We start from the raw sequence: 15,854 nt of genomic DNA on the forward strand, positions 1-15,854 counted from the left end.
GAATTTTTTTTATTTTTTTATAAATCCGATGTTGCACCAAAGTAAATCTCTCTTGGCTAAAATTAAACGCACGAAGCAGGTTCGTTCAGTTGCTACTTATATGGATGTGTAGTGCAGTCACTCTGCAAATATTAAGAGGTGCCAAAACGTAGCCTTCGATTCGATCTTATACATATTTGAATTATGGTCTGTACCGGATCGGAGTTATGACAACCAATGGCTCCGTCTTGAATGCTTTCCGCGCTTTAAGCACACAATCTGCCGAGGTATTATTAAAAGAGGAGGTTGCATGTCAAGTAATTGCGCAATCAGTCGGGTTCTGTTAATGTTACTCTTTATTATTTACTAGCCGTCGACAGCAAAGTGCTCCTCATGCCAAAGCATCCGTCTAACTCAAAAACCGTTCAAGTTATCTGTCATAGAATATAAGAACACGGGTGTCACTTCAATTGCAACCCTTTACCACCTGATCTGCTATACCTCTTTAAAGGCATTTTCAATTATAGTCACGGATTAAGGGCGTTGCATAATTTCCATGAAAACACAAAAGATTGTTAAAAATTTATAAACTGCCAAACGCCGGAAAGGAAAAAGAAAAGTAAATAAAAAAGAAGGAAAAAAAATTATAGGAAGAGAAAACACAACAGAGAGAACAAGGAAACAGAAAATTAGAATTATTGGAAGTTTACGCAAACTCAGAAACACTTTATTTCGCTTCTAAGGGCTTGAATTTGTCTTTTAAAGAGGTTGATAGGCATTGAAACGAGTTCCACGAGAAGTTGGTAGATTTCTCCCAGTCCATTAAGTACACCACGACTGTCAATTATGGATATTCGTACAATCATGGATGATTCCTCACAACAGCCACAAACGTCGACCAGAGAGTCAAGTGCAACAACATCTAACAATGTGGAACACTCGGAGCGGCATGTACCATCTAATCAAAACACACTGTTGGCCAATTCGGCGGCACTACAATCTCCACAGCCCGATCCACCACTGTCTAATGCAAACGATAAGACCAGTAACGAAGGCTCAACGGAATCGCCATCGCCAATGCCAATGTCCCACTACCCAAATACACAGCACCGACATTTCAACATTGATGAAACTAGCAATAGTTACATTTCCGACCATGATCCGCATAACCCAAACAAGCCAAAGAGACAGAGACGGAGTTACAGTTGTGGGCCATGCAAGATGTTGAAAATTAAGTGCGATTTGCAGATCCCTTGCACTTCATGCAAGAAGTTCAAACGTGTTAATAGATGCCTATTGCAACCACCGCAACCTCCATCACAAGAGGAGCTTAGCAAGATTAAAGAACGAAAGAAAAGAACGATGCACAAACGGTTGAAAACTTCGAATGATATTGTGCACGCATTTAATGACAACCAAAACTCAATTCCGTCATTACTTTCATCGATTCAGTCAAGCAAAATTCTTATGGAACAACAGCTGAGATCATATTTGGACCAAGGCGTACAGCAACAGCTGCAACGACAAGGGGGTAGTGAAAACTTTACCTTGGCGCACATACGCCAATCCCATTTTTCCAACTTGCAACCCGAAACAAATAATGGTATGTCCCATCACCCCATCTCGCACATTACGTCAAATTTTGATGTCGAAACAAGGCCATCGGTCGAGAATAAACAGCCACAGGGTGATTTGATTGAAACTTTGCTTGCAAAGGATTATCAAAAGAATATTGAGCTAAGCATGGTGGATGTCAAAAGGATTAAAAGACTATTGCCCAGCAAATTTGAAGCTATTGAGCATATTTATCAGTTATACTTAAACACCATCAACTCAGTATTTTTGGACATCCAGGATCACGACGAGATTATGCGAGTGGGACGGGCCGTCTACGAAAAATTAGTTTCAATTGACGATGACAATGTCAAGAATTTGAGCAAAAGCGTTGAATTTAATGTGGTAGAATTGAGGAATTTATCTCTAGTTTTCCTCATCCTTGCTAGTGGATTTGTGTTTGAGAGACAGGAGAATATACCATGTAATTTTCTTTTCGATTTGAGAACAGTTTATAAACACGATTTGATTCAGGATTGGGTCAAAATTGCAAAGTTTATCAAACTAAAGCTATTGTCCTATGAGTCATTGACAGACTTGATTTATTTGATGGATTGGTACTTTATTATAAAAAATTTGTACACCTATGACAATGTTATTATTGAGAATTATTTGGAGTTCAACAACTTGTTGAATTATCTCGTGTTGAACAATGATTTTGTTGCTTTGATTGAGGACGTTAACGCGGAGGTACAGGGTCCCGAAGATAGTCCGCAACCTCCTCTGCTGGAGGTTAGGAAGAGAAGTTACCCTAGAACTCGAGAGTTTCGATTATTAGGCAAATATTGGATCCAAATACGGATGATTGAATTGGAATTTACATTCTTCCAATACAAGGGTTCAATGTTGGTTTCCAATCAATTAAAGAACTCTATCGTCCCTCATGCTGACGTATTGAATAGCATGTATGGCCCTAAGGGGGCTTTTGCTAATTCTCCGTTGACAAGACACCAAATTGCCATTTGGAGTCTTTATTACACGAGGTCGGGTCAATCCACATCAATAAGACGTATAGTCAAGGACTACTTGAGTTTGTACAGCAATGCGTCAATATTATTGAGAGATGACTTGAAGCGAGTGGAAGAGAAGTTTTGTGATGTGGTAGAAGGAGTTTCGGAGCCGCAGGTGACAAAAACGGATGTGGAGACTTTACTCAAAAACCAACAAATTTTGCTCTTGTTTGTTAGGTGGCTATCGTTCATTCGAATTGAGTCCAGCTACTTTCCGAGTTTGAGATACTCGTCGTTTTTGACAACCATGATGAATTTGAATAATCATTTCAATCTACTTGATAAATTTTACAAGGGCAAAGGAGCAGGGGACAATTTGGTTGACTTTATACTTGAAAACTTTTCGTTACACTTCATAAAGGCATTCTTGCAATGCTTGACGTATCAGTCATTGTTTTTGATATTTTTGAAGTACGTGCTTCTTCAAAAGACAAGAGAGAACAACGTTACCTACAAGATTCGTTTAGACAAAGTTTATCGTGAAACTCTTGAATCATTTCAAATGACATTGAATAAGTTTATTGTTAGCCCTGCAATGAAGGGATACTACACGTACATCCCCGTGTTTCGCGTTAATGTCGATTTTTTGATTGACGCCAACCATGTTCTCAATGAAGAACCAACTACAGTACAAAGACAACTGGATGGTAACTCACAAAATCATAAACCTCCATTTGAATTCAAGGATTTGACTGACTTGCTTTACCATTTGAAAAATGAGTGCGATTCGGAACATTGGAAGTATATCACCGATGTATATTTCGGTTCAAGAGATAATTTTTTCAGATACGTGGAAAAAGTGTGGGATTTGTTTCAATTTTTATTGAGCAATGCTGCAACACCTGGAGAGGGGCCTGGAGCACAATTGACTAGGGACATGGTAATCACAAACACTTTAAAGTTCAATGATGCATTTGTCGACCAGCATAAAGATAAATTGATGGGATTGGTGTTTGACCTTAATGATGTTGAAGAATACATAAAGCTTAATGTTGAACCTAATATTGATGATTAGCTCATGAGTCTTATAGTGATAGAAAGCAATGCACTAAAAAAGCTTCTTTGTAAGACTTGTTGTTCTATTGTCTATAAACTATCCGACGGATTCGCCGAGTAAAGGGCCATGATGAGAATCGGAGGGGCACGGAACCTTTATCCACGATTTGATCGTTAGCCCATCGCTCAAAGTTGTCTCTTCAACTACCAATTCGTAGTTTCCCCACCACGGAAGTAACCTGAACATAAATGCCCAATACAATACACATAAAAAGACACATATCAGTCCTACAAGTCCATAGTTTGGCCAACTCTCCAACCCCTTAGGATTTGGTGAAGTAGATGAAATGAATGGGCCAACAATCAAGTAAATACTGATTAATAAAACCGCTATTGTACCAAAATAGCCTGCTCTGATCGGAGCATGTAGATCTGGGTAACGCTTACGAATGATGAATATACCAACTGCGATCAACGCAATGGCAATTTGTTGTGGGTATCCTTCTAATGACACCATGTAACTGTAAACATCACCTTCATGAAAACCCAAAATGATAACCGTTGTGATGGCACAGCTTAAGATGAGAATTCGAAGTGGTGCCCCGAATGGCCAATTGGACGACATGAATTTTGAAAATGGCAAGTAACCTTCACGGAATACCTCTTGATCAACACGGGATATCGTGTAGATGACGACAAAAATGTTTCCTCCAGCACATATAGCAATAGCAAAAGTGAGGAAATGCCGTCCGAGACTCTTTCCCAAAATCCTTTCAAATAGAATGGACCCAACAAGTGTTGATGAATTGACAATCTCTTGACCAGGTATGACTATCAAGTACGCCAAGTTGATGATACCATAGGTAACTGCCATTATTGCAAGCGAGACTGGACCCGCAATTTTAAACGTCCTGATGGGATCTTGAATTTCATTAGAGACAGTATGTACCGAATTCCAACCACTGAATGCAAAACTCGCTTTAATAACAGCACTGGAGAAGGATGATAAATTGGTCTTGGCTTTTACTTGCCAGAAATCATCCCATGCTAAATGGCTCTGCAATTTAGTCACGTTAGGCAGAAGAATGGTAACATATAATCCCATCACAACCATAATTACAACAAGAACCAACTTTAATGCGCCGATGACATTCTGAACTTTGACGCCATGATTGACACTGACTCCATGTATCAAAGCGGCACCATATAGAAACAACAATCCAGAGATTCTGATCCTCCATGGGGTAATGGTAATCCCCAACGCATGAATAAAGTACTCACCAAACACCAACACATTACTAATGGTAAATCCAAACATGACCAGGTATATGGAGAATGCAACAGTCGCCAACAACGTGGGCGTGGTGTATATGAACTCTAGGAAAACTTTAGCTCCACCACTTCGAGGTACCAACGACCCCATCTCGAGAAACACATAGAGGCCACCAAATGAGGCGATTGCTGCAATGATCCATGCGAGAAAGAATAGGAATGGACTTTGTCCACAATCAATGTATATACCCGATGTGATACTAAAAATCCCACTTCCTAGGATCCTACTGATGAACAAAATTATCGTCGAGTATAGCCCCAAGTGCCTGCCTTGAGGCAAATCCTCCAATGTTTGGAGATGAGATGAAGGGTGATACGAAGTTGAGTCTGCAATAACTTCCTCCTCTGTAATCAAGTCATCATACAGTTCTGATACAGGTGCTTTGCTATCGTAAGGTTTATCAAGGGTGTTCATTTCAACACTGTTAGAGATTGGCCAGGTGCAAAGGTGTTCTTGTTGAATGTGGTGGGTGTCAATTGGATAAGGCGGTAGTTCTGGTTCCCAAAGTTGATCTGTAGACTGCACTGAAGTAGAAAAGCTTTTATCATCAGTATTGTTTGATTCTGACAACAGTGGCATTAGCAATGAATATTTCTGGGTTTGAGACAAACCTTATCTCTAGTGTGGCTTTCCACAATGAAAATAGTAAAGAGCGAGAGTAACGGCAATACGCGCGCCCGATTGCGGAAAAACAAAATTTAAGAGCCACACAAGAAGTTGGCCCCCTACCAGTTCGGCAGGAGAGGTCAAACATTTTTGGTACATGGATCAAAGTCAAGTCTTACAAAAACATGTGTTTGACTTCGCTCCCTTTTACACTACACATAGTTGTTACTATATACCGATGTTTTGTTTAAATATTTTTCTTATCGTTGTGTTTGTAAATCAAATCCTTGTAATTAGGAAAATGAGTGATATACCAGTAGTGAATTTGGCTGAACGGATAGGTAGTGAAATTGGTTCTACCATCGGCATACCAAGATGTACAACCACCAAATGCTGTTCCAAAAACACTTTCACGCAATTTCTCTTGCATCAACTTGAACCAATTATTGTATGGTTCTGGTTTGACCACGACCGACTTCTCTTTCCCTTGAAGAATTGGCTTGGCAATCTTAATAAAGTAATCAATTCCGTGTTCGATTGCCATCACAACCGATGCATGACCAGTTCCAACATTTGGACCATCTATCAAAAACAAATTTGGGATGCTCTTGACCAAAATCGTACGATAAGCTCCAACACCTTCTTCATCCCAAATCTTTTTCAATGAAGCTCCCTTATTTGTTTTAATCGGTAAAGTAAAAGCTTTGGGAACGTCGTAACCAGTACAGGCAATAATTATATCTGCCTTGACAAATGTACCATCTTTCAAATATATTCCATCTGCCACGATTTTGTCAACACGCTCGTTGGTGAGATGGAGTCTAGGGTCCTTCAATGAAGGGATGTACCCGTAATCAAAAATCAATCTTTTACAACCTACCTTGTAATTAGGAATAAGTGCGTCCCAGTACTTCTTTGGTGCCTGTTTCATATAGTTGACCGACATGGCTCTATTGATCCAACGAACTAGTTTCGACAAAGGGCCCTCTCCTCTGAATAAAGGAAATCTTGATTCGGCCACCAATATCGTCACCCACCGCACCAATTGCAAACCGAGGAAACTGTATCGAAGTAAATTGTAAAAGAAAACAAGAATTTTTGGCACTGGAGGCATGACATAATGCTTTGATCGAACAATTTGGGTTAGTGAAGCAATATCAAACTCTTTCCCATTCAATAATGTTGGAACAACTTGGTTTGCCGAGCACCCATTTCCAAACACGACAACATTTTTACTCTTGAAGTCAACTGAATGGTCCCAGAGAGCTGAGTGCATGTACTTTCCTTTAAAGTTCTCCAAGCCCGGTTCTTTTAATTGCAAAGGATGCACCAAGACACCAGTGCAAGATAACAAGATTTTAGCGGTGTGTTCAATTTTTTGACCAGTAGCGATGTCGTGAGCGTACAAAGTCCAAATACCAGTATCTTCATTGAATACACACTCATCCACTGAAGTCTTGAATCTTGTCTTTTCTCTCAATTTGAATTGCTCAGCAACTCTCAAAATGTACTCCTCCATCTCGTATTGTGGAGGCTGAACACGGGTCCAGTTCGAAGTCAATGCAAACGAAAAGGAATACCAAACAGCTGGAATATCAGAAGCACATCCTGGGTATGTATTAGCGTACCAGGTTCCCCCATAATTGTCATGTCTTTCAAAAATGGTTACATCATTCTCTTTAAGTGATTTCATAGTCTTGATTGCACTTGCCATTCCACCAAATCCAGCACCGATAATAGCAATATTGGAAGACGTATGGATTGTCGGTAAGTCATTGTTGAAATTCTTCAAGGCTGTCTGATTGGGGCCAACCACATCCGTACATTCCTTCAAGTTGATTCTATACTTTTCGGGATGCAAATGGGAATCTTTTGTTAATGTGATGGTAGACATAGAGGATAGCTAGTAGTGGCTAGCAATAATCTTCAACCTTTTGCAAGAGGTTATCACCCATCATATATATATGTTTCGAAGTATGATCTCACATCACGCCATATCTGTTATTGAAGGCATGTGATAAAGTGATTTCCAGTAATCATTTTGCAAAGTGGTGGTGGGGGGATAGTTTAAGGCACAACTAAAAAATTAGCTAATTTGGAGAGAGCAGAAATCAGACGTTTTGTCTTCATATTCCCAATTTGGAAATTTCTCCGTTATGGGGATTCTCCTATAAATTGAAACAAATCAAAAGAGTCAATCATGTTACAACTCTATCATCCATTAAGCCCACAACAGGTTTTTTGCTTTTTATACAAAATCACTCCATTTTATAAACTCTTTAAATACTATAAATAACCCTCTATACTCTTTTCTTATCGTTGTGTTTGTAAATCAAATCCTTGTAATTAGGAAAATGAGTGATATACCAGTAGTGAATTTGGCTGAATGGATAAGTTGTGAAATTGACTTGTCCATTTCCATACCATGAAGAACAACCACCAAATGCTGTTCCAAAAACACTTTCGCGCAATTTCTCTTGCATCAACTTGAACCAATTATTGTATGGTTCTGGTTTGACCACTACGGATTTCTCTTTCCCTTGAAGAATAGGCTTTGCGACTTTCATGTAGTAATCAATACCATGCTCAATTGCCATAACGACTGATGCATGGCCAGTACCAGCGTTAGGACCATCAATCAAGAAGAAGTTTGGAATGTCCTTGACCAAGAGCGTACGATAAGCGCCAACACCTTCCTCAGCCCAGATCTTTTGCAATGAAGCTCCCTTGTTGGTTTTGACAGGTAAACCAAATGCTTTTGGCACATCATATCCAGTACAGGCAACAATTATATCTGCTTTAATAAATCTGCCATCTTTCAAGTAGATTCCATCTGCCACAATCCTGTCAACTCGTTCATTAGTAAGTTCGATCCTTGAATCATTCAATGAAGGAATGTACCCGTAATCGAAAATTAACCTTTTGCAACCAGCCTTATACTCAGGTATGAGTGCATCCCAATACTTTTTTGGAGCCTGCTTCATATAATTCACTGACGCGGATCTGTGTGCCCAACGAACCAATTTTGACAAGAAACTCTCTCCTTTGAATAATGGAAATCTAAGCTCGGCATACGTAATTGTTACCCAACGCACCAACTGCAAACCAAAAAAGCTATTTCTGAGCAAATTGTAGAAGAAAATAAGAATTTTTGGCACTGGAGGCATGACATAGTGTTTTGAGCGAACGATTTGGGTTAACGAATTGACGCTATACTTTGGATCATTTAACAATGCTGGAACGACTTGGTTTGCCGAGCACCCATTTCCAAACACGACAACATTTTTACCTCTCGTGTCAATTGAGTGATCCCAAAGAGCAGAATGCATGTATGCCCCTTTGAAATTTTCCAAACCCGGTTCTCTCAAATGTGCAGGATGGATCAATACACCAGTGCAAGATAACAAGATTTTAGCGGTGTGTTCAATTTTTTGACCAGTAGTGATGTCGTGAGCGTACAAAGTCCAAATACCAGTATCTTCATTGAATACACACTCATCCACTGAAGTCTTGAATCTTGTCTTTTCTCTCAATTTGAATTGCTCAGCAACTCTCAAAATGTACTCCTCCATCTCGTATTGTGGAGGCTGAACACGGGTCCAGTTCGAAGTCAATGCAAACGAAAAGGAATACCAAACAGCTGGAATATCAGAAGCACATCCTGGGTATGTATTAGCGTACCAGGTTCCCCCATAATTGTCATGTCTTTCAAAAATGGTTACATCATTCTCTTTAAGTGAGTTCATAGTCTTGATTGCACTTGCCATTCCACCGAAGCCAGCACCAATGATTGCAACATTTGATGAAGTGTGAACTGTTGGTTTAGAGTTATCAATGTTTTTTAAAGCTTTTGCATCCCCACTCAAAACTCCATTAGAATCCTTCAATTTAATTCTATACTTATCTGGGTGAACATGCGAATCTTTTGTTAATGTGATTGTAGACATCTTGATTGTAGTGAAGTGCTTATTTACTAGTAGGATCCTGTAAAGATGTAGACTTGTGCGGATTCCACCTTCTTTATAAATAATGAGAGATTTTCATATTTCTCCGCCACTGTTAATATCAATCAAAACAACGGAGCATATGAATTTATTGTTGTATTGTCCTGTGTATTTAGGGTTTATTTTTTTGTTGCAATCACGGATTAAAATTGCTAGGGCGGCTTTAATGGAGCTTTCAATCTCCGATACATAAAATACCCAAAAGCTGTATCTCTCACTTTAAATTTTCCGAAAGAACGGAAATATGTGATTTCGAGTGAAAAAAAAAAAAAAAAAAAAAAAAAGAAAACATTTTGCGCGCTCGATATCGAATAGTGGGGTGCATGTCATTGAAAAGCGATCGCGTCGTATCTGGCAATACATAATAAAAAACGGATATTACATTGTTCGCTGCTTAATTTACGTGGGGTATATGAAGTATAGGGGAAATGGAGGTTGGTTATTGTTTTATTTCCAAATACTCCGTCACCTGAGTATGAGAAAACCAGAAAAGAGCTTCCGTATGAAGAGACCTACGTCACTTTACGAGATTGAATTTTTCTGCTGCTACGCTAGGTGGGCAGTATTTTCCGATGTGTGTGAACATTCCTACAATGCAAGGGGTTATGGTAATTAATCTCTCTATTAAAAAACGTTCTATTTACTTTGGGTGCTTCTGATTCTTCTTCTTCACATATGACTCCTTTGCCAACGCAATCAAACTATTGAGCTCACCACTATTCTCACACATTGAATAAAATAACGAGTCTTGGTTAGAAATCAAGACGTATGGATTGTCGTATTCAACAACTTTACCGGCATCCATAACCAAGATTTTATCGTAATCAATGATTGTTCTCAACCGATGAGCAATGGTTAGGATCGTACTTGATCCAAATTCATCACGAATTGTCTTTTGGATTAATGCATCAGATTTATAATCAATCGAGCTCGTAGCTTCGTCAAGTAAAATGATTTTGGGGTTTTTGAGCAATGATCGAGCAAGACAAACTAATTGACGTTCTCCTTGCGATAAGTTTCCTCCACCTTCAGTAATTGGATTCTCCAAATCATGAAATTTGTTCTGATTCTCTTCAGTAACTGCCATGGCTGCTGCTGCTGATGATGATGATGATGATGGTGTTTGCTCGTTAGAATTAATCAAATTGACTCGTTTCAAAGCAGCAAAGATATCGGCGTCCGTGTATTGTTCAAAGGGGTCCAAGTTGGATCTTATTGTTCCCGCAAATAAAGTGGGGTCTTGTGGAATAATCGTGATTGCTTGACGCAAATTTCTCAATCCTATTTTAGTGATATCAACACCATCAATCTTGATCGAACCACTTTCAGGGTCCAAGAATCGGAAAAATGCAGTAATAATGGTTGATTTACCAGCACCAGTTCTTCCAACAATTCCAACCTTGTTACAAGGCTCAATATCAAACGTGACATTCTTGATCACACGAGGCAAATCAGGAGAATATCTCAATGAAACGTCATTGACCGAAATTTGTCCCTTTTCCGGCCAATTTGTGGGCGGTTCGGTTTCTTTCACTTCATAAGGAGGTTCCTGTTCAACTTCAAGGTACTCTTGCAATCTTTCAACAGAATTCATATTCATTTCAACGTTTGCATAAAGACGAACAACCCAAAGGGCACTTTCGCTGAATGCAATTGCATACGATAACGATAACCCAGCTAAACCAGCATCAATTTTGCCAATTGACAACAACACAAAAATACCTGCAAAGAACATCACCAATGAACCAACGACATCGATTCTAAAAGAAAGCCATCTATTAGCAACCCACAAATAGAAAAACGGTCTATTGTTATTATCAATTGCTTGTAAGTTTTGCTTCATGAAACGCGATTCAACTCCATACGCTCTGATTGTAGCAACACCAGTCAAGGATTCGGAAAAATGCTGATGAATAGGAGACTTGGTAATGGATTCATATCTTTTCAACTCTCTGGATAAAGTCAAGTAGAAAAACCCCACCAAGTAGTACAAGAATGCAATAACAAATGCAAAAACAAGAAACCCTGGAGTAATGAATGTAATCAAAATTAAGATTGAAACACATTGAACAACACAAATGAAAACCCCTTCAGCAAATGGTGTTACTTCCTGATCTACTGATTCAATATCCTTGGAAAACCTATTCATTATACGGCCTAACGGCGTCTTGTCAAAGAATCTCAATTTTGCATGAAGAATTGTCAACAACACTCTTTTGAAAATTCGATTCGATGCCCGAATACCGGAAAAAAATGTTACTAAAATTCTCACACATGCGGTGAAACCATAGGCAAATCCAATAATCCCGTAAATTGTAATGTAATATAATGTTGAATGTTGTTCAGCAACTTGGTCAACCATGTTGGCAGAGAATTGCACGTATTTAACAGCACCAATGAAATTGCGCACTCCTGGTAATTGAACTAAATGAGAGCTCTCAATAACTTGTCCCACTAATGTGGTTGCTGACTTCAATATTGCAGTGTCATTTTCACTATGAATCGACCAGGTTCGCAACCACCATGATTGATACATATACACAATTTGCGAAGCGATAAAAGTAACGAAAATTGCAGTCCACACTTTCCAGCCACCCAACACTTTGGCATAATCGAGGTAAACCTTGGAGCTAACCACACCTTCAGCTTTATTCTCTTCGTCAACCAATTTACCATCAGTTTTAATCAATGGCTCTTCCTCCTCTGCATCCTCGCTACTCTTTAGCTTTTTCAATTTTTGTTCAATCGTGGCAGCTTTGGCCTTCATTTCAGCATTCTTGTCATCAAGCGATTGCAAGTTTTGAGAAGATTGCGTTCTAGAGTTCAAGACTGATGATTTTACCAATTCATCATCACCTAAATCACCTGATTCCAATAAAACTTCAGTCGTACCTTGATTCTTGACTCTACCATTTTCCATAACGACAATCCATTCAGCATGTTGAGCTGTCAATGCAACATTATGCGATACCAATATACACGTTTTTCCTTGCATCAAAGGTCCAGTGATACAATTTTCATAAATCCATAGAGCAGTATGTGAATCAACTGCCGACAAACAATCATCAAGAAGCAAATGCCTCGAGTTAGAGTACAAAGCTCTTGCAAGAGAAACTCTTTGTTTTTGTCCACCAGACAAAGTGATTCCCTTTTCACCAACTTCAGTTTGATCACCAGCACTCAAGATTTGCAAGTCCCGTGTCAATCCACAAGCTTCAATGACTTCATCATAACGTGTTTGGTTAAACGGGGAACCGAATGTAATATTTCCTCTGATCGTGTCATTCAATAACCAAGCTGATTGTGAACAATAAGCTACTGATTCGGTCAATCCATTCTCATCAGGGATCACATCATCGCGGGGAATAATACCAGGTAAAAACACTTTACCGCCAAGTAAATCCATTTCACCAAGAAGAGCCAAAAGTAACGAAGTTTTACCTGCACCAGTTGGGCCAATAATCACATTCAATTTGCCCGGCTTGAAAGCTATATTCAAATCCCGCAATTTGAAATCAGATTTTGACAGTGCGTTCCATGACAATGTGGCTTTTTCAAATCCAATTTCCGGAGAGTTGGGTCCCTTTTCTTGAGCCAACTGATCATACTTGGATGTTTCAGCCTCATCCAAGAAATCAGCAACTCTATCCAACGACACTTTGGATTGGATAACAAACGATGTCATATCGGCCAATTGGTCCAATGGTGACCTCAACAAGGTAAACAATGACAACGCAGTAAATGCAACTGGTGCGGTTAACGTGTTACCCTCGATGATCGTGTAACAATAGAATGAAAGTAATGTAATCAAAGTGGGAGTGATAAACCATACAAATGATGCAGCACACCAAACAGCAGCTCTATATTTCAAATACTTTAATTCCTCATTTCTCACATCCATTGCGCTTTGGAAGAATTTGTCCTCCCAAGCAAAAAACTTGATAATTCTGATGCTTTGAAATGTTTCATTCAATTTTTGGATCCTCTTATCAGTAACTCCCAACATTTGCTTCTGTAATCTACCTAACCATTGAGCAAACTGGTAATTTACTGGCAACAACACCACAATTGCCATGGAACCAACAAGGGCACTCCAACCTAATAAGTTGTACAACAACACAGTACAAAAGATGATCATCAAAATTGCACCAACAAAGTAATGCAAGTATCCACAGATCTCTGATACTTTAAATGCATCGATTGCCATAAGATTGATGATTGCACCCAACTCAGCTGTAGTTTTTGACTCCTTTTCGTCGCTACTGTCTTCATCCGTTGACGATTTCTTATCATCAACAGACGAATCTTCGGAAGTAGTTTCAGTAACAGTTATTTTTCTCCTTAAGGCTTTGGCATAAACTTCTCCAATTATAACTGCCTTCATCCTAACACAAACTCTTCTACCAAGAAACAATGAACAACCAGAACAAATGGAATCCAAGATTTTAACAATGGGCATCATAAATACAAAAGTCCAAGCCAAGTTTGCTGAAATTGAGTCTGGGTCAGCAACATACTCCAACACTTTTTTCAACAATACTGATGGGCCAAAAACAAGCATGGATTCGACAATTGCCCAAAAGGCTTGAATTGCGAAAAGATATTTGAAATGGAAAAAAATCTTGTAGGTGAACCTCAAGGTAGTTTTCGACGCTTCAAATCCTTTTAATACATATAAAGCATAATCATCCTCTCGTAACCCCCAAATATCACGAAGTTTTAAAGGTTGTTTGTATGCACTCCATACCATTTTGTCCAACCAACTATAGGAGATAAATGACGCAATACTTGAGATGTTTTCAGGATTTGGCTCAACACCAGGAACAATGTACAATTGAGAAGGTTTGTCACCGACGGTAGCAGTCAAGTTTAATGTCAATAATAAAGCAGCGATAACAAATTGGAAAATATAGTATTCTCGACCGGTTTTGTTTAATGTTGTTGTAATCAAGGCTGACCTGAAGGTCAATAATGCCGGGAATATATTGAAAAAATAGAGTGCTGTAGTATGTATCCACAAATTTGGTAATCTAATGGCAACTCTTTTCATATTAATGACTCTTATTGTTACAATGATGAACAAGTACACCCAAAAAATGAGTTGGGCAAGCACAACATGAGTGTTTCTGAACTCTTTGCCCAATTTTCGGTTGATCAAGGGAGACAAGTGTAATCCCAATGATAGTATCACCAATACATACTCAACGGAAACCCTTAAACTTTCACTCGTATTTTTGAAAACCTCCTTAACGTACCCATGTGAACTTCCATCAATATTGGTATCTGGCAATCGAGCAAGGTCAAAATGCAAAACTTTTAAATCCTCCTTAGTGAGTTTTTGATCATCAGTTGTGGATATGTTTGTAGCTCCATAGTTATCGGTAGTTGCCAAAAGTGGACGAGAATCATCGGGTAACTTGATTTGACCTCCTCGTCTTTTCTTATTATATGATATAAGGGACTTTGCGAATAGTATAGCAAACGACACGATAGTCAATAGTAGTGGTGGGTAATAGTCCAATCTTAGTCTAGCACATTTGGTGATGTCGTCGTAATCCCAGAATTGGCAACTGCTAGTGCCATTACGTGACAGCTGATGCAACATGATTAGTCGAAGACTGTCTTTGAGAGTAGTTGTCTTATTGAAAGCTAGTTCGGATAAGAAGAACTGAAGAAGTAGTAGCTTGTGAACAAGACGAAGATGAAGACGAAAAAAAATAATAATTCTTAAAAATGAATTTTTTTACAAAAAAAATAAAATAAAAATCCCGCTCAGAATGTTTTTTTGTGTAGATAGGGTGGTTTAATATAACAGTAAAGCGGCCATTGAATAAAGAAGTACTTCTTCACATGGTCGTACTACTTAACAGTGTTTGGGATGAAGGAGACTTCTTTGTAATGTAAATAGAAGAAACAACTCTGTGCAAGTTGGGCAGAATATACTCCTTTGAGTTGATATTTTTAAGCGCCTGAGAAAAATGCTGGCTCAAGCGGTCCATACCTATACGGCACGACTTGTACAAAGACCAGTAAGTCTGACGCCACAATTCAATGCACGACTGGAGCAGCACAGCTCTAGTCAACAGTGTGCTAATTATGAGATACAGACACGACTGAATCGGGTCCTTACCTGTTATACTTATGGCTAAGGAATGTCCTTTTTTTTGGTGTTTTTGTATTGAATAAAAAAAGTAATTATTACACAAACATACTTTAATTTATAAGTTATTCCGAAAATGATTAGAGTTACGATTGGCTGAAGGAATCCCAAGTACCAGCAATGGATTAAAGCAAAGGGTGCAAGTAATAAAG

At 38.8% G+C, this 15,854-nt stretch overlaps 5 protein-coding genes across 5 annotated transcripts; 1 reads left to right on the forward strand and 4 right to left on the reverse strand. All coding sequences in view use genetic code 12, as the record gives it.

Annotated features, from left to right (window-relative positions):
• Positions 1-825: 825 nt before the first annotated feature.
• Positions 826-3,618, forward strand: ZCF8 (Zcf8p; the record flags this gene model as incomplete). Its single annotated transcript, XM_036812339.1, has 1 exon — positions 826-3,618. The coding sequence occupies one exon, from the start codon at positions 826-828 to the stop codon at positions 3,616-3,618; it is 2,793 nt and encodes a 930-aa protein (XP_036663457.1).
• Positions 3,619-3,696: 78 nt separating this feature from the next.
• On the reverse strand, positions 3,697-5,511 carry CPAR2_103130 (uncharacterized protein; the record flags this gene model as incomplete). Its single annotated transcript, XM_036812340.1, has 1 exon — positions 3,697-5,511. The coding sequence occupies one exon, from the start codon at positions 5,509-5,511 to the stop codon at positions 3,697-3,699; it is 1,815 nt and encodes a 604-aa protein (XP_036663458.1).
• A 274-nt stretch (positions 5,512-5,785) lies between these two features.
• CPAR2_103140 (flavin-containing monooxygenase) lies at positions 5,786-7,432 on the reverse strand (the record flags this gene model as incomplete). The annotated part of the gene is made up of 1 exon (XM_036812341.1): positions 5,786-7,432. The coding sequence occupies one exon, from the start codon at positions 7,430-7,432 to the stop codon at positions 5,786-5,788; it is 1,647 nt and encodes a 548-aa protein (XP_036663459.1).
• Positions 7,433-7,838: 406 nt separating this feature from the next.
• On the reverse strand, positions 7,839-9,485 carry CPAR2_103150 (flavin-containing monooxygenase; the record flags this gene model as incomplete). Its single annotated transcript, XM_036812342.1, has 1 exon — positions 7,839-9,485. The coding sequence occupies one exon, from the start codon at positions 9,483-9,485 to the stop codon at positions 7,839-7,841; it is 1,647 nt and encodes a 548-aa protein (XP_036663460.1).
• Positions 9,486-10,182: 697 nt separating this feature from the next.
• On the reverse strand, positions 10,183-15,147 carry CPAR2_103160 (uncharacterized protein; the record flags this gene model as incomplete). The annotated part of the gene is made up of 1 exon (XM_036812343.1): positions 10,183-15,147. One exon carries the CDS (start codon positions 15,145-15,147, stop codon positions 10,183-10,185), a length of 4,965 nt encoding a protein of 1,654 aa, XP_036663461.1.
• Between the last annotated feature and the right edge of the window lie 707 nt (positions 15,148-15,854).

This window comes from Candida parapsilosis, contig 005569, assembly GCF_000182765.1.
Source record: "Candida parapsilosis strain CDC317 annotated contig 005569".
NCBI lineage: Eukaryota > Fungi > Ascomycota > Pichiomycetes > Serinales > Debaryomycetaceae > Lodderomyces > Lodderomyces parapsilosis.